The sequence below is a fragment of the Geotrypetes seraphini genome, chromosome 4 (assembly GCF_902459505.1).
Source record: "Geotrypetes seraphini chromosome 4, aGeoSer1.1, whole genome shotgun sequence".
Lineage (NCBI taxonomy): Eukaryota > Metazoa > Chordata > Amphibia > Gymnophiona > Dermophiidae > Geotrypetes > Geotrypetes seraphini.
Window position 1 is genome coordinate 242,025,382 of NC_047087.1, and position 24,924 is coordinate 242,050,305.

Here is a 24,924-nt window from a genome sequence, read left to right on the forward strand (position 1 = left end):
ATATCCTTTTAAGGGAGTTGTCTCCAGAATTGCAAACAGCACACTCCAAATGAGGAGTCACATGAGACTGAAACAGGATCACCTCTTTTTTTTCTACTGGCATTTTTCCCACTAAGCATCCACACATCGTTCTGGCTTTTAATGAATAATAGCTATTGCATTTTTTTTCAATTCATAAAGTAGATTGGATTGAATGATTTTCCTTCAGGCTGCATGCTGCTTTGGAAAATCAAAGGTGAGAAACTGGCTGAATTAGTAAAATAGCATTTGCCTTAGTAGGGTGTGCTTTGACTCAGCAACACTATGTGGTATAATCTAGGCTATGCTTTGAAAATATTGATTCCTTTTTTAAAATAAAGAAATCAATATGATTTTAATTCATTTTGTATCAACATTGAAAACTCAAATGTTAGCTACAGTACAATAGGTTGAATTGCATTCTGTAAAATGTTAAATATAGTGTTATTGTTGATAACCTACAAAATAAAAAGAGATATCTGAAAAAAGCAATTTTTCCATAATTAGCTGGTTACAGTAAACTGGGATTTTATACCATCTCAGGAGGAGACTTTTTTTCTCTGCTTGTCTTATAAAATTGAGTGCTGATCCATTAAAGAGAAGCTAAAAGCACCGAATTTAGAAATGATTATAGACACTATAATAAAAATAACTCATGTTTGCTTTTCTTTAATAGGTAGATAGTGGCATACCTAGGGTATGTAATAGCTACTACAACTCAGATATATTGAAAACCAATGTATGTCAAAACAACACTTTCAAATGGGAGACTAAAGTGGTCATAAGATGTTATAATGATATAAATTTCTGCAGGAACAAATGGGAAACCAGTATTAGCTTCTAATTGCTCAAAAAGAAGGAAAAAACCTCAGAAAAAGGCCTCCCCACCACCACAATGGTGGATATACAAGTGGTTAGGCGATAACCTCATAGGCAAAACCTTCATTCAAAATTGAGCAGTTTAAGATGAAAAACTGTGCTTCATATATATATTATATATATGTGAAGCACAGTTTTTCATCTTAAACTGCTCAATTTTGAATGAAGGTTTTGCCTATGAGGTTATCGCCTAACCACTTGTATATCCACCATTGTGGTGGTGGGGAGGCCTTTTTCTGAGGTTTTTTCCTTCTTTTTGAGCAATTAGAAGCTAATACTGGTTTCCCATTTGTTCCTGCAGAAATTTATATCATTATAACATCTTATGACCACTTTAGTCTCCCATTTGAAAGTGTTGTTTTGACATACCTAGGGTATGTGACACCCGGGACCCCATCATTTTTTACACTCCCCCCCCCCCCCGGCCAATCATTTCTTGACACACACCCGGCCCATCATTTTTTGACACACCACCCCTCCGGCCCATCATTTAAAAAAAAAAACCACCCCCGCCCTTGGTACGCCACTGCAAGGTCGACCAATGGTTGAAAACGCCGTCCGGTTATGTCACGAAGGGGGAGGGATAGAGCCATATAGGGAAAGTGTTTCTTAAAGGACACTTTCACTGCTCCCACCGGCTTCTTAGACTTTTTCTTGGGCGTAGGGGTGGACTGGCAGCCGCGCTGAAGTGCAGGTCCCAGGAGGTTCCGGGCCTGGCCAGCTGTACACCCCCCTAGGGCGTGCACCCGGGGCATTCATCTCCCCACACACACACACATACCCACACACCCTTCATACGCCACTGTAGGTAGATAGCACTATATATATGGAACATATTTCATTCTTGGAGTATTACTTTAGCAACCCTGCATTCTATTCACTGTAAATTGTATGCAATCACAATTCAACTAAATGGTGCCCCAAGGATGATTTAAAGTCTTATCACCTCTAAATAGTAATTAAAACATCCAATAATGTGAATTACATTATAAAACATAAAAGAAAATTGATATGCAAATAAAGTTGATTGCTGTTGACAAAAAAAGCAGCATACCAGGATGATGTGCAATGCTCCCTCTAAGGACTGGTCAGGTGCATGTACATTTTTTTTTCTTGTGTGTGACTAGTTCTTTAAAATGTTTTTCATGTGAACAAAAACTTCTAAAAAAACAGATTTGCAACTATTTTTGTGAATGACACTCCTAGAATGTACAAGCAATTGCTCCTGTGCACCAGAGAAAAATCTTTTAATTCACTTTCAGAATTTTGGTACTTTTCCCCCATTTTTTTAGTATTTGGTTCATTTCAAACATTTGTGTTAAAACCAAAAAAAAAACCATTAACAACAACAACACATTTTAATATGCATTTACAAGGTTTTAATACAATACAAATTGATTGCACGTACGTGTTTTAATTCACAGGTTGAATAATATTAATTCAATTCTGTGCACGCTAAAGTTGTAAGTTACCAATGTGAGCTACCATTAAGTGAGGAAGTTATCCCTTCTAGAAATAAGCACCTCAGTATGGTATTTAGACATTTAAATTACATGAACATCTAAGGTGGATAATTATTAAATGATGTTACAACCATAAATCACATTATTTGCCACTTTGTACAAATTAAAAGGCAATATGTGTTATACTGGGATTCAAACACAGGTCAATGGCACCTAGCTAACTAATGTGTTACATTACTATAATTTTATTTTTTTTAATTTTCTTATTAGGATTAAGACCTAAGTGGATTACATGGAAAACATCCATATTAAAAATTTGCAAACTTTAACAGAATTTTACAAGCATAATAGACTGTTTGCTGCAACTAGATTACATATATAACACATTACTGTTCATTAGATCTCAAAATAGTTATCCACCTGCCCTCAATACAATCTATACCCTAAGGAGGCTAACAAAAGGGTTTTAACAAAAAAATAAGTCTTCAACAACTTCTTAAAACTTATCCTATTGCTGCATAATCTCAACGACCCTGGCAAAATGTTCCATATTCATGGACAAGCCGGTGATATTGCCGATGCCCATGTTTTCATGTGGCATGTTCCAGCTACTGTTAAGCTTGTCATTGTTGGAAACACAGTAATGAAATACAAAGCATTCAAATGCATGCGAAACATCTCATTGAAAGCTGCATTTTTCCTGTTTGGGATCATCAGGTTGCTGCTTAAATAGGCCAACAGGCAAATTCTTGAGCTACCCCCACTTCCCTCCAAAGCTCTCCAGCATATGCCCCCATCTTGAAATTCCCTCAATATTCAGCCTCCTGTCTCCTCTTGATTACCCCTGTATCTGATCCCCCCCCCCTCAAGTCCCTCTCCATCCCAGGATTGCCTTTAGTAATCTGGTGAGGTCAGGGCAGATGTTATCCTCAATTGCTCCTGCCGCTGCTGCTAACCTCTATTGATAGTCTCACAGTACTACTGTTGTATAAGGGGCAGAAGGGAGAGGGGTATGAGTTGGGGGCTTCAGGGCATATGCCACAAGGGAGGCATCAGGAGGAGGTATATGTTTGGTGGTGTTGGCGGGGGGAGGAGGGTGGATGATGGAAGGGAGGGGCAGCTCTGGGATTTGTGTGTGCGACCTTTTAGGTAGAAGCATGAGAACATCTAGCACTTTATGCTCATGGACAATATGACAATCACAGTTACAAGATTAAATCACAAGTTGAATTATTCAAATAGAAACATGGAAACAGAGAAAAATGAAGGCAAATAAAGACCATATGGCTTATCCATTTGAGCCATGCACTCCCTCTTCCCTAGAGAACCTATGTATGTACACCTTAAATTTAGATACAGTCTTTATCTCTACCCCCACCTTTATGTGAAGAAGTGCTGTAACTCCTTAGGTTACTCCTGAGTCTATCCCCTTTCACCAGCAGCATAGGCTCCCTCATTCCAAATCTTCCTTTCAATGGAAAGAAACTTACCTTATTTACATTTATACCATGGAGATATTTAGGGATGGGGACTTGTATACCATCTTTATGTAGTTTTACAACCACACTCAAGGCGATTTATATACAAGTACTTCAAGCATTTGCCCTATCTGTCCCAGTGGGCTCATAATCTATCTAATGTACATGGGGCAGTGGAGGATTAAGTGACTTGCCCAGGGTCACAGGGAACAGTGTGGGGTTTGAACCTACAACCACAGGGTGCTGAGGCTGTAGCTCTAACCACTACGCCACACTCTCCTGTTTCTATCAAACCTTCCCAATATATTGAGATCTTTAAGCCTGACTCCATTTATGCTTTATAATGAAAACCACTGACCATTTGAACCAACTCCATCCTGATTATATTTTTTGATGGTATGGTCTCTAGAATTATACACAGTGCTCTAAATGTGGTCTTGACAGAGGTTTATACAGAGGAATTATTAACTCCTTTTTCCTGCTGGCCATTCCTTTTCATATGCACCCAAGCATCCTTCTGACTTTTGCTGTCACCAGTGGCGTACCAAGGGGGGGGCGGGGGGGGGGCGATGCGCCCCGGGTGCCAGCCCTAAGGGGGTGCTCCCGGCCTTGCCGTTCAGTCCCCCCCCACCCCCGAAGGACCGCTCGTCCCACTGACCTTCCTGCACCACCTGTGAAGCAGCCCGCAGCAGGATCGCGAAGTCAGCGTCAGCGATCCCTGCGCTGCTTAGGCGCTGCTTCCTGCACCGCGATCCCGCCCCTCCTCTGATGTCAGAGGAGGGGCGGGACCGTGGCACAGGAAGCAGCGCAGGGATCGCTGACGCTGACTTCGCGATCCTGCTGCGGCTGCTTCATAGGTGGTGCAGGAAGGTCAGTGGGGCGAGCGGTCCTTCGGGGTGGGTCGGGGCATCAGGCCTTCAGGGTGGGGCGGGCGGGCGGGCAGGCAGGCTTTCAAGGGGGAGGGGGTGACAGGCAGGCAGGCAGGCCTTCAAGGGGGGACAGGCCTTCAAGGGGGGGTGCAGGCCTTCGGGGGGGTGTAGGCCTTTGGGGGGGTTGCAGACCTTCAAGGGGGTGCAGGCCTTCAAGGGGGGGGGACAGGCCTTCAAGGGGGGAAAGGCAGGCAGGCCTTCAAGGGGGGGACAGGCCTACAAGGGGGGGACAGGCCTACAAGGGGGTGGAACAGGCCTTCAAGGGGGGGACAGGCCTTCGGGAGGTGCAGACCTTAAAGGGAGTGCAGGCCTTCAAGGGGGAGACAGGCCTTCAAGGGGGGGAAAGGCAGGCAGGCAGGCCTTCAAGGGGGGACAGGCCTACAAGGGGGGGACAGGCCTACAAGGGGGTGGGACAGGCCTTCAAGGGGGGGACAGGCCTTCGGGGGGGTGCAGGCCTTCGGGGGGGGGTGCAGGCCTTCAAGGGGGTGCAGGCCTTCAAGGGGGGACAGGCCTTCAAGGGGGGGAAAGGCAGGCAGGCAGGCAGGCCTTCAAGGGGGGACAGGCCTACAAGGGGGGGGAGAAGCTACAAGGGGGTGGGACAGGCCTTCAAGTGGGGGACAGGCCTTCGGGGGGGTGTAGACCTTCAAGGGAGTGAAGGTCTTCGGGGGGTGCAGGCCTTCAAGGGGGTGCAGGCCTTCAAGGGGGGACAGGCCTTCAAGGGGGGGAAAGGCAGGCAGGCAGGCCTTCAAGGGGGGACAGGCCTACAAGGAGGGGGGAGAAGCTACAAGGGGGTGGGACAGGCCTTCAAGTGGGGGACAGGCCTTCGGGGGGGTGCAGGCCTTCGGGGGGTGCAGACCTTCAAGGGGGGGACAGGCAGGCAGGCCTTCAAGGGGGGGGGGACAGGCCTACAAGGGAATGGGACAGGCCTTCAAGGGGGGTGCAGGCCTTCAAGGGGGGTGCAGGCCTTCAAGGGGGGACAGGCAGACCTTTAAGGGGGGACAGACCTTTGGGGGGGGGGACCATGATTTAGAAGTACACGGAGGGAAGGGGGTGTTCAAAGAGACGTGCATATGCCAAACTTTTTGGAGGGGGAAGAAATAATGGGTCTGAAAATAGAGGAGAGGGAGAGAGATGATGGACCATGGGATTTAGGGAGGGAAGGAACAGAAAGGGAGAGAAATTGGACACAAGGGATGGTGTGGAGGAGGGATAGAGATACTGGATAGGAGGGTAATTAGGAAAAGAAAGGGAGAAATGGTGGACTCTGGGGTGGTGGGGAAGGAGGGAGAGATGCCGGATGAAAGGGTATTTAAGAAAAGGTGGATCTGTGGAGGGAGATGAAAAAAAGGAAAGATACCAGACTTCCTGGGAAGGGAAGGGAAATGGAAAGGGAGGACAGAGTTGGCAGATGGATGGTTAGCATGCAGAAAGAAGGAGACCCTGGCAAGCAAGTTATCAGAAGAAAACCAGAGCCTTGGACCAACAAGATTTGAAATATAACCAGACAACAAAAGGTAGAAAAATTAATTTTATTTTCTGTTTTGTGATTATAATATGTCAGATTTGAAATGTGTATCCTGCCAGAGCTGGTGTTGGACTGCAAACGTGAGCTAGGATTTAACAGAGAGAGGAAAAATCCTTTTTGTTTCTTTATTTTATTTACACCACAGCGCCAGTGTGGTTAGGAGAAGCCAAAGGGGGTGAAAAAGCTATAAAACCCACCAGGAGTTTTGAAAAAAATCACCCAACTGGGCAGGAAAATCGAATTGAAAAACCAATTCAATAGGACTGAATCAAATCAAAAATTTTTTTCCTGTATCTGGCAGCATTAGTTTGCGCTACTGTCTTAGACTTTAGGACCTGGGATTGGGGAGAGATGGCATCCTCAGTACTTTATAATGCAAGTGAAACGAGGATTTGGTCAGACTTTTGAAGGGTCTGCAGAAAAAAAATATTGTATAGGCCGGGGACATGAGACAGCAGGAAATGGGAACTTTTCTTCCTTCTATATTTGTGAATGGAAAGGCTGAGGATGTCAGAGAGTTCAGTTAAAATATGTGCTTTATAAGAAAATATAATAATGTGTTTTATAAAGTTTATAGCATAGCTGGCCTACCCAGTGAGGTGTTCCTAGTGGTGATGGTGGCAGCATGTCAATGTGTTGAGAGGAAGAGGTGGTCTGGGAAATTCTGCTGAGCAAACTCCGGGCCCATTTCCACCACCCAGTTAGTCCACTCCACTCAACTGGTTCACACACTGAGTGGGTCTTTGGGTGTTGTTTTGGGATCTCTTCCAGTGGTTTATCTCCTTCTGGTCCAAGGAAGGAAACTTTGTTATCCTTAGCATTGACCTACAGAATATGTTTGTAACAGCGCTGCTTGTGTGGCATTAGGCTATGTAGTGATCGAAAGAAAAAAACAGACCTTTGCACATTTTTGCACTATATGGTGGGTGTATGAGGAGATTCACATTTCCTGCACAGCTAAGTCCATGTGAAGTTACCTTGTGCTGTATTTGACATCTAGCAAGGTCTCTGTTTGAAAGGAAAGATCTAAACTTAAAAATGAAGTGGCCAGAAGTTATGGTAAAAGCAGATAGTGTAGCTGGTTTTAAGAAAGATTTGGACAAATTCCTGGAGGAAAAGTCCATAATCTGTTATTAAGACATGGGGGAAGTGTCTGCTTGCCCTGGATCGGTAGCATGGAATGTTGCTACTCTTTGGGTTTTGACCAGGTATTAGTGTACTGGATTGGCTACCATGAGAATGGGCTACTGGGCATGATGGACCATTGGTCTGACCCAGTTAGGCTATTCTTATGTTATGTTCTCATCTGTAGGGGCCTTTGTTTTCACTTCTTATTTTAATGTATTTTTTTTCTGGGAACTTATCAGTGTTTTTTATAATGGGAACAAAAATGGAAGAGAATTAATGTGTGTGGGATGAGGGGGTAACTAATTTCTTCAGCTAAATAATTCAATCCACTTCAAACAGACATAGGAGAACTCACGCACCATTCACACACCCTCCAACCAAAAACGTCAAAAGAAAAAAACTGTTCGACAACCTCCTAGCCATTCGAGCTGCAACACTCGACCCCCAACTCTACAACCAATTGACATCGACCACAGACTGCAAAACCTTCAAAAAGAAATAAAAACCCTTCTATTCAAAAAACACATAAAACCAAACTAACACAATCAGAACTGTCCCAAGCATCACCTGCAACTACTCCATATGTACTTCTGATGTCATGACAATTCAGACATAATTTATGTTATGTTATGTTTGGAATATAAGAAAATTTTCACTGCCTGTTTCTATGCTGACCATTTATTCTGTTTCATGGTCATTACAAAAAATATTTTTTTACATAGGGGGGGTGTCAAAAAATGATGGGCCCCGGGTGCCACATACCCTAGGTATGCCACTGGCTGTCACCCTTCTACCTGTTTAGCCATTTTAAGATTAGCACATATGATCACACATAATCCTGCTACTCTTTTGTGCAGAAAACTACTTCACTTTCTAAACTGTACTGCTCCCATATTTTGTTTTGTTTTTAGACCAAATGCAAGACCCTGCATTTTTTTTAGCATTGAAAATACTGGACCAGTTTTCAAGCATCATTAGGTCCCTTCTCATGTTATCTATGCCAGTGTTTTTCAACCGCTGGTCCGCAGAAAATTCCTGCTAGTCTGTGCAAGGCCGGCGAGATCGACACACTAAAATTTCCTGCTGGGTGTATAGCAGTGCAGCACCATTCTTGGCTTCCCCAACTGCGGTGATTTTAGTGGCAGGCTGCTGTTCCACCCAGCCTTGGGTTCCAGGCAGAGTGTGGGGCTGGCGTGTGGATTGGGGCCATCAGCAGCGTCTGGGCCTTCCCTCTGCGATGGCTCACTTGTGCAGCTAGAATCCACCCATGTGCGAGATACGTGCGGGCAACCAGCGATTGAGAGGGTGCCTTCAGGTGCAGCAGGTTGAGCCCATGCGGCTGTTAGTTGTTGACAGCGTCCGTGGGTGAGTGAGTAGTGTGGTGCTGGCCCTGAGTTTTCCTGTTAGCAGGCCGCTCACTCGTGGTAACTCAACTGCAGGGCGGCGGGTAGGTGCCTCCTGCTCATCGTGGGTGGCAGGGCCTGCGGTGTAATGCTGTTTGTGCTGGCTTGTTGGGGGGAGGGGGGCCGTAAATGTGCAGGGCACGCACGGGAGTTTGGGAGCAGGAGTGAGCGAGATCATGGGGAGCCTCTGACAGTGGCTTTCTCCCCTCCCAGCAGCTCTCATACTTGCCAGCGCAGTGATTCACTTCGGCAATTTCCTCTTTCCTCAGAGGCAGCCCGACCCATCAAAGGACCCAAGGCTGCCTAAGTGAATCGTTGCTGCAGGCAAGTACTGAGAGCTTCTGGGAGGGGACAGAGCGGAGGGAAGGGGAGGAAGCCACTGGATAAAGGGAGAGCTGCTACTGGACTTGAAGAGAGGTAGAAGGAGAGATGCTTCTGGGAGGGGATGAGGGAAAGGGATGGGAAGAGAATTACTGTTAGATAGGGGGAGGAGGGAAGGGAGAAGGAAAAAAGGAGCTGGCAGGGAGATTAGAGGAGGGGAAGTGGTCAGGGTGGAATGGAGAGATCAGATGAGGGAAAGGGGAGAGACAGAGGAATGAGAAAGTAGAGAGAGACTGATGATGGGAAGGGGGTCAGCAGAGAAATAAGGAGAGAGGGACAAAGATGCTAGATCTGGTATAAGAGAGATAAAAATGAAGAGAGCAGTGAAGCTGGAATGAATCATGTAAAAAGGAGAGAGGCGGCACAGGCTGGATGGAAAGGGGAGAGTGGCATAGAAAGAAGGCAGATACCATATGAAAGGGGGAGAGGGCAGACAGTGGATGGAAGGGGCAGATGCTGGATTGAAGAGACAGGGCAGACGCTGGAAGGAAGAGAGTGAAAAGAAGATGAAAGCAGAAACAAGAGACAACAAAAGTTAGAAAAAATAATTTTATTTCTATTTGTCATTAGAATATATCAGATTTGAAATATATCTCATGCTAGAACTGGTGTTAGACATAACTGGGGACTGCAAAGCTCAGGCAGTGCTTCTTTAGCTTCCAGCTGGCTTAGGGCTTTCTTTGACCAGGGGGCACTTGCCTAACACTATTCCTGTCATGTGTGACTGTGGTATTCTGTTAGCATGATATTTCTATGTAGCATTGTGTAATAATTTGGCTTATTCAGTTTTCTGTGTGGGATGAGATCAGATGGTTTGCGGGGACCAAGCTCGCAGAGACAGGGCAGAAATTGTTTTTTTATTTCAGTGTTAGTAGGTTACCAGTCCAAAAAATAATTCTTTTATTTCCGCCAGTACATAGATGTAAAAAGGTTGAAGAACACTGATCTATACCATCAGGGGTATCTACCCCACTGCATATGTTGGTACTATCTTCAAAGAGGCAAGCCTTACCAGACAGCCCTTCTGCAATAGTACTTACAAAAATGCTAAAAAGAACCGAACCTTGCAGCACACCACTGGCAAGATCCCTTTTCTCAATGTGAGCTCCATTTACCACTACCATATTTTCTCGCATATAATGCGCACGTTATACGTGGTTTTTACATACCAAGCATACCCTTGCGCGTTGTACAAAATTTTTTTTACATAGTTCCCCCCCGACGTCCGATTCACTCCCCCGCAGGACCGCTCGCACCCCCACCCCAAAGGACCGCTCGCACGCACCCGCACCCCGAAGGACCGCTCGCACGCACTCCCACACGCACCCCCAGCCTGAAGGACCGCTTGCACCCCCACAGCCTCCGGACCCCCCCCCCCCATCATGTAGAAGCTCCTACCCGTGTCCTGCTGCTTCCTCTTGGCGGTCCCGGCCCTTCTGTGAGCCCTGCGCCTGCGCTGCTTCTTCCGGCGGTCCCGCCCTTTCTATGACGTCAAGCCCTCTTGCCCCGCCGACTCCCCGACTCCCCGACACGATCGGGGCAAGAGGGAGCTCAAGCCCTCTTGCCCCAGCCAACCGCGGCACCCCCGACACGATCGGGGCAAGAGGGAGATCAAGCTCTCTTGCCCCTCCCCCCGACTCCCTGACACGATCGGGGCAAAAGGGAGCCCAAGCCCTCTTGCCCCGCTGACTCCCCAACTCCCCGACAATATCGGGCCAGGAGGGAGCCCAAACCCTCCTAGCCACGGCGACCCCCTACCCCCACCCCGCACTACATTACGGGCAGGAGGGATCCCAGGTCCTCCTGCCCTCGACGCAAACCCCCCTCCCCCCAACAACCGCCCCCCCAAGAACCTCCAACTGCCCCCCCAGCCGATCCGTGACCCCCCTGGCCGACCCCCACGACACCCCCACCCCCCTTCCCCGTACCTTTGTGTAGTTGGCCGGACAGACGGGAGCCAAACCCACGACGGAATGAGGCCGGATTGGCCCATCCGTCCTAAAGCTCCGCCTACTGATGGGTCCTAAGGTGCCTGGGCCAATCAGAATAGGCCCGGGAGCCTTAGGTCCCTCCTGGGGGCGGGGCCTTGGACACATGGTCGGGTTGGGCCCATGTGCCTCAGGCCCCACCCCCAGGAGGGACCTAAGGCTCCCGGGCCTATTCTGATTGGCCCAGGCGCCTTAGGCCACACCAGTAGGCGGAGCTTTGGGACGGATGGGCCAATCCGGCCTCATTCCTTCGTTGGCTGCCTGCCGGACAGGCGGGTTTGGCTCCCGTCTGTCGGCCAACTACACAAAGGTACGGGGAAGGGGGGTGGGGGTGTCGTGGGGGTCAGCTAGGGGGTCACGGGTCGGCTGGGTGGGCGATCGGAGGTTCTTGGGGGGGGCGGTCGTTGGGGGGAGGGGGGGTTTGCGTCGAGGGCAGGAGGGCCTGGGATCCCTCCTGCCCGTAATGTAGTGCAGGGTGGGGGTAGGGGTCGCCGTGGCCAGGAGGGTTTGGGCTCCCTCCTGGCCCGAACAACTAGCAGGGGGAGGTCGCCAGGGCCAGGAGGACTTGGGCTCCCTCCTGGCCCGAACAACTAGCAGGGGTGGTCGCCAGGGCCAGGAGGACTTGGGCTCCCTCCTGGCCCAAACAACTAGCGGGGGGGGGGTCGCCAGAGCCAGGAGGGCCTCCTGGCCCGATATTGTCGGGGAGTTGGGGAGTCGGTGGGGCAAGAGGGCTTGAGCTCCCTCTTGTCCCAATCGTGTCGGGGGTGCCGCGGTTGGCTGGGGCAAGAGGGCTTGAACTCCCTCTTGCCCCGATCATGTCGGGGAGTCGGTGGGGCAAGAGGTCTTGACGTCAGAGAAAGGGTGGGACCACCAAGAGGAAGCAACAGGACACCGGTAGGAGCTTCTACATGATGGGGGGGGTCGGGAGGCTGTGGGGGTGTGAGCGGTCCTTCAGGGTGGGGGTGCGGGTGCGTGCGAGTGGTCCTTCAGGGTGGGGGAGTGAGCGGTCCTGTGGGGGGGGTGAATCGGAAGTCGGGGGGGCATCAGGCTTTCAGGGTGGGGACAGGACTTCAAGGGGGAGAGGAGAGTCGGGGCGGGCGAAAGGAGAGTCGGGGTGGCCAGAGGAGAGTCGGGGCGGGCGAAAGGAGAGTCAGGCGGCGACGGGAGAGTTGGGGCGGCATGCGCGATATACGGGTGTGCGCGGTATATAAAAATTTCTGTACATAAATTTGTGTTTTTCGCGCACTGTACCCGTGTGCGCATTTTACACGGGTGAGCAATATCTATGTGAAAATACGGTACTCTTTGTAGCCTTCTACTCAACCAAGAACTGCCTCTAATGAAAGAATGCTGCCTTGGGTCCTGCAGTCCATTGGATCCTAGCAACCTTATTATTCCCTGTTTTGGAAGCATTTCCACTAATTTATTTACCACAGAAGTCAGACTATCCAGCCTGTAGTTCCTTACTTCTGCTTTTTGTGGAGAGGGACCACATCTGCCCTTCTCCAGTACTCTAGGTCAGCTCCTGACTATAGAGAAGCATTGAAAAATTCAGATAGAAAAGCTGCCAGAATTTGCATAAGTTCCTTTGATACCCTCAGATATATGTCATTCAGCCTCTTTTGTCTACGTTTAAATTTAGCTAACTCCTCACAAAAACAGTCTTGTGAAAATCTTGAACTGTCTACCACACTTCCATTCCTATTTGTGTTTGCCTTATATGGTTCTACTTTCAGGCCTTCATTTCTGCCTTAACCTTCTTAACTTGTACATAGGCCTCCCCTATACCCATAAGTCTCACAATGCCACTTTTGTACTTCACTCTATCACTAACTTATCTAAAAAAAGTTTCATCTCACTATTTTATTTCTAGTTAACCCTGCAAAAGAGATACAGAACTGAACACCTGACATATTACGATCAGCCATTAATGGTACTTTCTTTTTCATAGCTATATTTGAATCTCTACTTCTTCTGCTTGTTATGGAGGCCTATATATCATACCAATATAAATAGACTTTCCATTTCCTCTTTACAAACTGACCAACAGTGCTTCTTCCTTCCCCTATAAGTCCTGCAATTTTAACATACAATGCCACTTTCCCCTCCCTTTCTTCTGTGAACATATTGTAGCCCAATATAATAATAATAATAATAATAACTTTATTCTTGTATACCGCAATACCATGGAAGTTCAATGCGGTTAACAATAGAATAGACTGTACATTTACAGCGATGATACATATTACAGTGTTGTTACATTTACAGAGATGTTACATAAATAGCAGTAATAAAAAGGCATATACTAAAGAAGAGACTGTACGTATACAGCGATGTTACATGTTATAGCAGTGGTACATTTACAGTGATGTTAAATGTGAGGCAATGAAAAGGCAGGGCAATTAGATAAAACAGAGATTGAGAAAGAGAGGCCATAGTGGCTTGGGAGGGGGGCGTAGTCAGAGGGAATGGAGGCATGTCGAGGTCAGGAGGGTGCAGGGAAGGAGGGAAGGCAGCGTTAGCGGAATTTGTCGAAGAGGTAGGTTTTTAGTGACTTCCTGAACAGGTGGTAGGGCGGGGAGTTGGAGATGAGGGCGGTAAGGCAATTGTTCCATTTGCCCGCTTGGAATGCTAGGGTTCTATCAATGAATCTCTTGTAGAGGCAGCCTTTTAGGGAGGGAAAGGTGAATAGATGGGAGTTTCGTGTGCGAGAGGGGCCTGCTATTTCAAGGTGCTCAGACAAGTAGATTGGGAAAGATCCTGTTAGAGTTTTGAAACAGAGGCAGGCGAACTTAAAGATGATCCTTGCCTCTACTGGAAGCCAATGGAGTTTGGTGTAGTAGGGGCTAACATGGTCGTATTTTTTGAGATCATAGATGAGGCGGACGGCCGCATTTTGGACTGTTCTAAGACGTTTGATGGTATTTTTATAGGATCCCAGGTAAATAATGTTGCAGTAGTCTAATATGCTTAATACCAGAGATTGAACGAGTAGACGGAAGGCTTGGTGGTCGAAGTAGCGTTTGATGGTGCGCAGTTTCCAGAGGGTACAGAAACATTTTTTCACCTGGGCACTGGTATGGTCATCGAAGGTTAGGGTGCGGTCCAGGATGACTCCAAGGATTTTTATGGTGGGTAAGTTAGGGTAATCTAGCCCATTCAATCTGAGGGAAGTGTTTGTTAATTTGTGGTTGGGACTCGCTAGGAAGATTTTGGTTTTTTCAGAGTTTTGAGGTCCACAGTTCTAACTTGGTGAGGATAGATGCGATGAGTTTTTCCATTTCTAGAGTGAGTGAGGTAATGGGAACAATGATGGTGATGTCATCTGCATATATGAACGATTTTAGGTTAGAGTTTGCTAGGCTTCGTGTCAGAGGGGTCAAGTAAATATTGAATAGGGAGGGGGATAGGGGAGAGCCTTGTGGGACTGTATATAGCTGTATCTATCATGGTTCTCCATGAATCAGGTTTCATGACTGCCACTAAATCCATATCAGCCTCTTCTGTCACAGCAAGGGCATTTCCAATCTTGAACTATAGAAATCAATAATCCACTTTTACTGGCTATATTTCCCAGCTATACAGCTTCTCTGACTTCATAGAAAACCACGATTACCTCTAATACTGCAGAAATGCAGAATCCAGAAAAAGAGAGTTGAGGTGTTGAAGGAAGCAAACTTGGCAACTAGTGAAAGGCAATATTTTATAAATTGGAGAGCATTAAAAATATCTTATCCCTTGTAACAATAATAAGCAAGTGCTCAATTTTCCTATTAATAGATTGGTAGCTCCTATGAAATGTTTAAAACATATACAGCTCAAGTTTTATATCTTTCTTTAGACTCCCTTACAGTTTTATCAATCATATTATGTTGCTGGAACAATAAAGAGAAGGGGTTAAACGAGGTGAACAGTAATTTTGATATCATCTGTAGTTCAGATGGAATAAACTTGACTGACAGGTTGGAGTCCTTTGTGGAAGAGAGAATTAATAGAGCTACCATGATTGTCTCATTCATTCCAACTTTTGATAACGATTTGATAATGGCTTTGTTTAGTTTAGACATTATCATTTCATGGGCATAAGATTACTATATTTTCTAATCTCTCTTCAGGGATTCTTTTTAAAGAATCCCAAGAACTGCATTTGTAAATACCAAGCCAGGGCATGTGTTTCTCCTTCTTCCCCACATGAAGGATTTTATTGAGCATAAAACTTTTACTAATTAATTTGAGATTCTATTCCCATTTTCTGTGGAGGTTATAAGATGATCAATTTGAGATCCTTGGATTCCATAGTCTAAAGTTATCTTTTTTTTTTTTAATTTAACATCTGTTTTTTGTAATGTTCAGATTTGTTCTTAGTGTGGTGTTTATTATTATTCATTTTCCTATTTATTTATTTTTTTAATATTATCTCTATGGGGTCCTTTTACTAACCCCCTCACTAACCCCCTCTTTCACTAAGGTGCGCTATGCTTTGTAGCGCATGATAAATATTATCCTGCACTAAACACACGCTAAACACTAATGCTTGCATGTTATCCTATGGACGCATTAGCGGTTACCGCACGCATTGATTTAGCGCATGCTAAACACATGCCAAAACGCTTAGCGCACCTTTGTAAAAGGAACCCTATAGCTTAGCATATGCTAATGGACACTAGCACCTAATAAATGCTATGCATCCTATTTTATACCTATGGACCACATGGCATTTAGGGCCTGATTCTTTTTAGGATTTTGATCTTAGTGGATGACAAAGAAGCAGCCACGGATTGCGTATCAATCATGCATTGGCGTCCTAAACAGAATCGTGTCTACATTTAAGGTGTCTGTCTCATGCCTACAGAGATGCATAGGGATGCATAAGCATGTCCAAAGCCACTTCCAGGTGAAACCACACCCATGTCCTACCTTGGGCATGCTTAAGCATCCCTACATGTCTCTGTAGATGTGTGACCGCCGCCTACCATTGGGATTCACGTTTGAAGAATCAGGCCCTTTAATGCACACTAATGTCCATTAAAATATGCTAAGTTAAAATATATATAGTCTTTTGCATTAAAAATGACTTGGCTGATCTTGATATACTTGGAAAAGGTGTATATTGTGTATTGCTTATGATAATGACTCAGAGTACATCCTCTCATTTTCAGTGCCCTGACCTGTCATGTAAACAAGATTTGTTGGCATATCTAGAGCAGATCAAGCTTTACTCTCACCAGTTGAAAATATGCAGTCAAGTTAAAGCAGAACTTCAAAATCTAGGAGGAGAACTGATTATGTCTGCAGTAAGTATAGCATTTTATGTTACCTATTGCTACTATAGACTTCAAACAGTTATATATTATTATAACGATCTGATTAGAATAATTTTTCTTGTGGATATCTGTGATATTTTTTTCTATCAAATTTTAAAATTACAATTCACAGGTATCCACTTGCTAAAGAAACATAGAAAGAAAAAAAAATACTTTTAAATCCAGCATATGTCCATTAGAAATAATATACTTCTCCTCTATTAGACCACAACCAAATGAACAAGGAAAGGGATCATTAAAGGATAAGGCAATCCAAAATTAGTAATATCATTAAAGTAAGACTATAACAATCACCAGCGGTAATTTTTATATACCAATACCCTGTAATACCCTCAAACCTTAAACTATTTTCTTAAGATCTATAAAGGCTTTCAATTGTTCAAGAGCAAAAATTATATATTTTAAATCTCCCAGGGATGCCAAACATTTACAAGAATAAAGGAGCCAAACCCCCTGTTTTATTAAGGTGCGTTAACTGATTAGCGCACACTAATCAAATTAGCACGCACTAAACATTAATGTGTCTTTAGAATAACATGCACGCGTTAGCGTTTAGCACACGCTAATTCGATTAGCACACGCTAATCGGTTAGCGCGCCTTAGTAAAACAGGACCTAAATGTGGCCTCTAAATCCAAGGTCTCTTGTCTATAAGCAAGAAAAGATTTTCATCATTCCTGTGTTACTTTTGTAACATCTGGAAAAATCCAGATTTTTTGACCAAGGAAAATAGATTTAGAATTGCAGAAATAGATATCTGCGATATTTAATTGTCGGAACATGCCTGCTATCAAAACATACATGTCTCACATAAATGCAGGAGTGAAAAGCATATATTTCCCCAGTTAAATTAACACCGACTTCAAGAAAGGAAAATGTTACTAATTTTGGGCTGTTGCAAGGGCTGTGTGCCTTAAAGAAGCTAATGAAAACAGACCAACAGATGGCCAGTGCAACAGAAGGGAAATTCTCTCCCTCATAGGAGTGTTTCAGTAAACTTTAACTATGCTTCAGCAACACATTTTGGATTTAGAAGATGAAAGGTATAGACTGCAACTTGAGCTAAAGCCACTTTAGCAGCTTGAGAGACAAACTGAAGACATGAGCAGTCATAGCAGAAGAGACAACATAGTTCTGGGCCATCTTAAGGAAGTGAAGTTCTCAATGTGATATGTCTTGTTGAAACCTTGCCTAACTTCTTGGATATCAAGTTTCTCCAAAACTTTGATGGGGAGAAGACCTACAGAGTTCTATACAAAACATCTTCTTTGGGCCCACTTAGATCATTGTATATTAGTGTATATTAATTTACTGTGTTGTCCACATGCCTAAAAAAATTCTGTACCATAACTATTTGGAAGCTGTACCAGAACTATTTGTTTGTCCCAGATCTGCAATGAAGTAAACGCTCCATGGGAAAATGGGAACAATTCAGACCTATAAATATGAGATATGGTTTATTTTATCCAACTAAGATGAAAGTCACATTTAATGAGATAATGGTACCATTGAAGGCCTGGGCGAACTTCACAGATTTATTGAGCTAAGTGAGGAATATTATGGATGCTTAATTATCTATGGGAATATGGCTACTGTCTCAGCAAGGGCAGGGCTTTCATAAAAATGGATGAGGAAATAGTATTCTGTGCAAGCCTCGGTATAAGTTTTACTTTTTACATTTAAATTAGTTTTAGAGCTACTAAACTAAACTAAACTAAATCTTGGGTTTATATACCGCATCATCTCCACAGGTGGAGCTCGACACGGTTTACATGGTTAGGGAAGGAACGGAACTCCAGTGGATTTATAGAAGAGGTAAGAGAGAGGTAGGCGTGATAGTACTAGGGGGAACGGGAGTTATCAGCTTAGAGCTGGGAGTTATCAGCTCTAAAACACCAGGCTACAGCCTGATCATGATTAAGATCCTACCAAACTTTTTAGTGCTGGCCATTGTGGCCTTATGTACTATGCATGGTATCAGTGGGATAGTTGATGTATGATTTGCTACTGCTCCTGACCTCATTCAGATCCACTGCTTGATATAATATAAGGAAGAACAGGTTCATAGGGACACCGTGTCCATTGGGCCCTAGTTTTAGACAATTAGTACAATCTTCTGATTTAGAAAATAAAATGTGTTGTTAGTAGCTTGGCATAAAGGCATGTAGATAGCTTGGTGGCTGGTGGACATGAAGATCACCTAGTGCAAAAGTGGCAGACCCCATATATCACCTGGTTAAAATTTTAGACACTGCTGAAGAGAAACCAGCATTTTTTGTACTTACAGGTACTAACGACTAAGTGTGAGAGGGAAGTTCCAGAAGCCAAATTTATGTCCTTCAAGCAGGAACAAAGAGGAAGGCGGAGCTCCAGATTCTCAGTGCATGAATGAGACAATGATGCAGAGAAGAGGAATTTAGATTTGTTAGGAATGGAGCTTCTCCTTAACCAAGGTAGAACTGGGCTACTAATACTAATGCTAAAATAAGAGGTAGAACAACTTTTAAACTAGATTATAGGGGGAAGTTGACAGTCACCCAGGAGCACATGTTTTGGTGTGAGATATTTTTGAAGGATACGATCAAAACAGTGAAATTAGGGCATCATAATACAGAGGTTGCAACAATGGCAAAAGCAAGCTAAGTGCCTTCACAGGAAGACCGGTAATTTGACCCTCTGGGGAACCCATAGTTTGAAGAATGATGGTTGGAGCTTTCTGACGTCAGGAAAGTTTTGTATTTCAGTGCTCCACTCCAAGGATATGATGACGTGGATTGATTCAGCCAGTGAAACGAAGGCATTTTGGGTTCTTCCCCTGACGCATTGGGTAAACCCATGAAACGGAATTCCGTTGAGAGAGTTTGTATGACAATTATCACGGGATGAAGATGCCACATGAATGATAAGTACTTTAGATTTATTTATAGATATACCTGTGGTGTTTTGCACTTCGGCGATTTCCAGAGAGACTTTTAAAGTTATGTTGTGAATATTGTGCCCTATGCTTTCAAATTTAATTGAATGGATTTTAAAAACCGTGCCTCTGAAACTTCTTAACACTGACTCTGCCTTGGGGGGAAGGGTTACCCTCTTCTATAATATTAGACTAAAATTGCTTTTTGATGAATGTGAGCAGTGTTGTATGTGTGCCAGATATACATGAGTAATTTTGTGGTTGGGTGGAGTTTTTGAGCATATGATTGAAGGTGAAATGTCCTGTTTTACGTTCCACTTTCAGAGTTCAACAGCTTTCAGTTCTTTGGTACCTGAGGCTTTTGAAGATATAGTATGATGGTGGGTTCTGTGTTGATTGGATTTAGTGTGTGTAAGTATGGTTTGAATTACCTCAATATTGAATGGAAAATTGGCAGGTCAAGAAATGCTACCTAGATGAAATAATTGACTGTTTCCTGGAGCAACTAGTTCAGGAACCATAAAGAGGGGAATTACGTACTTTAGTTCTAGTCTTTAGCAGAATGTAGGACTTTTGGTGCAAGTGGAAACTGTGTTGAGTCTAATTGGCAATTGTGATCATAACTTTACAACTGAGTTAATAATTAGAGTGAATACACTTTCAGGGGCCGCTAATGAGAATCATTGGAGATGGCTGCCTAGAATCATTGCTCCGGCGCAAATTACTGTAAAGTCTCAATATCAACATATTACACTGCGTGTCTCACTCATTAAAGGGTGCTAGTTTATAGCACTACATTATGGCTACAGCAAAATCGGGTAAGCACCACAGTTTAGAGCCAGTTTCTCCCTCTAAATCATTGACAAAGTTGGACGAGGAAATAGCGTCCTCACTTCTGGAAGAAATGTGCCCCTTGCGCCTTAATGGGTGACACGAAAAGCGACATAAAAAAAAATAAGTCTGAAATGCAAACCTTTAAAGCGGAGCTCGCAGATCTTAATTGCCGCATGGATACCATCGAGACACAATCTGTGGTTCACTCTGAAAGCATCAAAACTCTACAGCGGCAGACTAAAGGTATCGCATTGCTGGAAGCCAAATTAGAGGACACTTACAACCACACCCACAGGAATAATTTCAGGATTTTAGGCCTACCTGAAGCATGGGAAGGCCACAATCTGATAAAATTTTTGGAGACCACGCTGTTGAAACTGCTAGAGTTGGAATTCTGCTATGCGTTCGAAATAGAGCACATACATCGGATCCCTGTGCATCAATCCTTGGACCACAATAGATACCCAAGATTGGTAATAGTGAAATTACTTTGCTATACTCAAGTCTTAGATATTATGCAGCAGGCGTACCTCAAAGCTCCGATTAAGCATGAGGGACACACACTGTTGTTCGTGCCTGATTTGTGCAAGCAATCAGCTATGGTCTGCAAGCAGCTGCTGGAGTATCGCCCCCAAGCCCTGGAGTCTATCATAGGGGAAAACACCCTCCAGGGATTCAAGACAAAGTTAGACAAGTTCCTGCTGAACAAGGACGTACGCTGGTAGGGCTAGTCTCAGTCTCAGTTAGGGCGCTGGTCTTTGACCAGAGGGCTGACACATGAGCAGACTGCTGAGCATGATGGACCACTTGTCTGACCCAGCAGTGGCAATTTTTATGTTCTTATGTTAACTTGGTGCGAAATGTGGAATAATATATCCTGCAAAGCTACGGGTCACCTATAACAACTAAGGATTTCACTGTACCAGCTGAGCTTGCTGATTACCTGGAAAAACTTTCACCTAGCAGGATCGATACTACCTGATAAATATATTTATGGCCTCTCGGCCATTTGATTGTTTCTCCTACGCACCTGGAATTGATTTTGAGAAATCCTTATGAGACACTTAACACTACATATATATTTCTATTAATCTGTATGTTGAAAATTCCATTATGACTCGTGCTGTGATGCTTTGTTTCTGCACTCTCCGTGGGTTAACTGACCCTTGGTCAACTTCTTCTTATGCATAATGAGTTCTTGTTTTTCTGTATCTACATGATGATGGTCAATATCTTAATGTTCTGTATTGTTTGTATTGCAAGCTTTTGCTGTATATTCCTTACCATATGGTCACATATCACTGTTTACCTGCTCATGCCACTACATTGTTTAATGCTGAATGTTAAAAGCCTGAACAATCCAGTTAAAAGAAAAAAGATCACTAATTACATCTCTAAATTCAATGCTGACATTCTTCTAGTGCAGGAGAGACCCACCTTGATGAAACAGAGGCGAAAAAATTGTCTTTCCCCTGGGCCTTTCCTGTCATCTTCTTGCCAGCTATTAAAAAGAAAAATGGTGTGCTTATGTTCATTCGCAAGAAAGCAGATGTTACTATTTTATCTCAATTGTCTGACTCCCAGGGTCATTGGATTCAGGTACTACTAGATATTGCTGGACACAAAATTATGGTTATGAACATCTATGACCCAAATATCGATGAAGCCAATTTTTTTGTCGAGCTGGCTGATAATATCAATAAGTACAAGGACTTTAATGTTATATAAGACCATATCAAAGATAGGAAATCTGCCACACCATACAAAAAGTCCAAAGATTGGCTAATGCTTCAAGACATCTCCCAATTTCAACTTGTAGAACCCTGGAGGATTACTCACCTGGATGACTCTGAATACACGTTTTTCTCCAGTACACACAATTCATACTCGCGAATAGACTATTTTCTGATCAGCCAATCACTTGTAGAACATAGTCTACATGGAAAACTGCTGGTATTTGGTCTATTAATCAACTCTATCAGCACACTACTTAGGTTCCCTTTGACTCTTTGTGCTCCACTTACCATATTCCTTCTTCACACTTGTTTAGATGGATGCAATTATGCCACGCTATTATAGCAGGACTTGATGTCACATTGCTTAAAATTGATAAGCCATCTGTCTTAAGCCTGTGCAATATCATCTCATTGAAGAAGAAAGGTCAATCCGCCACTTGGTACAAGACACTAATTCGACATAAACTTGATTCTTCTCTAGGGATCTGTGATGTCTGGGCCCATAACACTGGTATGCCCCAGGATCACAAAACATGGCAGAAAATTTGGTTAGAATCCCTCACTGTTTTGCATTCTTCTGCCATCACTCAATCCTATTTCTTCCTACTACATCATGCCTTCTGGACGCCATACAAACTGTCTAAACTGCCTAATAATGGTCACAATAGCTGCTGGCCGTGCAATGAGATTATCGGCAAACTTGACCATATGATCTTAAATTGTGCATCAATTAGAGCATTCTGGAAGAACGTTTGGGAGACTATATCTACGATCCTTACATTGAAGAAAATCTCACCTTAGCTTATGGGCAATATGGTTTGTAATCTCCAAAAGATGATATATCTTCCAGACTACTGAAGTGTTTATTACTTATTGCTGTTAAGCTTATTCTGTCTAACTGGAAAAATGCTAATAATCTATCCTATAATTTATGGTGGCATAATGTCTGTTTGATTATGCGTTATGAGAGGAGCTTTGCAGAAAATCATGGTTGTGTGTATATACATGAAAAAAGATGGTCTCCATTGAAGTCCCATTGCGATGCATTATGATTGCTTTATGCTTATTTATTATTATCATTACTAATATATAGTACTGTATATGCTTTCAATGATGTTGTAGTAGACCGTCATCAGTCTGATATAGATTGTTTGTTAGTTATTCATTATTGTACACGAATTAGTCATGTATTCATTTTTCTACTGTAAATTTTATAATCAATAAACATGTTGAACTGAAAAGAGTGAAGGCACTTTCAAAAGAGCAGCTATAATAAAATGAGTAAATAGGTTAATAAAAATCTAAGAGGAGGAGCTACAAAGGTTAAAGTTGAAATAAGGCACTGTTAAGGATGGCTAATAGTGAATGTGAAAAGAAGCTTGCCGTGGAGGCAAAGCTCATAATAAATACTTTTTCAGGTATGTTAGAAGCAGAAAACCTGTGAGAATCAGGTGGACCACTTAATCATTAAGGAATAAAAGAGGCACTCAGGAGGATAAGTCTATAGTGGAAATGCATAAGAACATAAGAATAGCTTTACTAGGTCAGGCCAATGGTCCATCAAGCCCAGTAGCCCATTCTCAAGATGGCCAATACAGGTCACTAGTACCTGGCCAAAACCCAAGGAGTAGCAACATTCAATGCTACCGATCCAAGGCAAGCAGTGGCTTCCCCCATGTCTGCCTCAATAACAGACTATGAACTTTTCCTCAAGGAAATTGTCCAAATCCTTATTAAAACCAGCTACGTTAACTGCTCTTACCACAACCTCTGGCAATGCGTTCCAGAGCTTAACTATTCTCTAAGTAAAAAAAATATTTCCCCCTTTTGGTTTTAAAAGCATTTCCTTGTAACTTCATAGAGTGTCCCCTAGTCTTTGTAATTTTTGATAGAGTGAAAAATCAATCCACCTATACCCGTTCTATTTCATTCAACTTAGCACGTCTTTATAGAGTCACTCCCATGTGCTAAGGCCATTTTTTTCACAGGGGTAAAATGACTACTTTTTTCCCATTTCCAACATTAATGGCCATGCATCATTTTTCCTATTTTCTTTACTCCACCTATAAAAACTGCTAAAATTTGCAAGTGCAAATTTACACACACCCCCACCCCCACCCCCCGCCATCCCTTTTTACAAAACTGTAGTGCAGTTTTTAGCACCAGCCACGGTGGTAACAGCTCCAACCCTCATAGGAATTATATGAGCGATAGAGCTGTTACCGCCGTGACTAGTGCTAAAAACTGCACTATGGTTTTGTTAAAAGGGGGGGGGGGGGGAGTTAGACATGTGTCTAATTTGCATATTCAAATTAATTTAATAACAGGTCAATTGGCACCACTAATTGGCAACTGACCTGTTATTAACAAGCAATTGTTGGTGTAAATAGGTTTTAATTACAATTTGCACACTACTACTACTAATCATTTCTATAACGCTACTAGACATATGCAGCACTTTACACATTATAGGCAGGTACTTACTCTATCTCTAGTGGGTTTACAATCTAAGTTTTTGTACCTGGGGCAATGGAGGGTTAAGTGATTTGCCCAAGGTTACAAGGAGCTATGGTGGGAATTGAATCCAGTTCCCCAGGATCACAGTCTGCTATACTAACCATTAAGCTATTCCTCCAAGCTTAAATTTTACGTGAAGGTCCAAAAAAGGGGAACAGAACTAGGAGGGTCATGGGCAAATTGGGGGCATTTCTCCAAGTTGCACACCTTTATACAATAAAGGGGGGGGGAGGGGTGATATCCATGAGGATTTGCTCCATGTTTCTGTTGGTGTAAATGGCCACATTTAAAGTTACCTGTCCCCAGCGCTAAGCGTTATTTTATAAACCGCATTTAACTTTGAGCATCACTTATAGAATAGTATTCAGCAGGATTTTTTGGCATTTTTTTTTTTATAGGCACCATATA

General features: G+C 43.8%; 1 protein-coding gene across 4 annotated transcripts in view; it reads left to right on the forward strand.

Moving 5' to 3' along the window:
- The window catches only part of CTNNA3 (catenin alpha 3), a 1,751,094-nt gene that overhangs the window by 1,684,477 nt on the left and 41,693 nt on the right, over positions 1-24,924 (forward strand). For all 4 annotated transcript variants that reach the window (XM_033940460.1, XM_033940462.1, XM_033940461.1 and 1 more), the window contains one exon: positions 16,352-16,486. In XM_033940460.1, the coding sequence (XP_033796351.1) occupies positions 16,352-16,486 (135 nt within the window). The remainder of the gene's footprint in view (positions 1-16,351; positions 16,487-24,924) is intronic.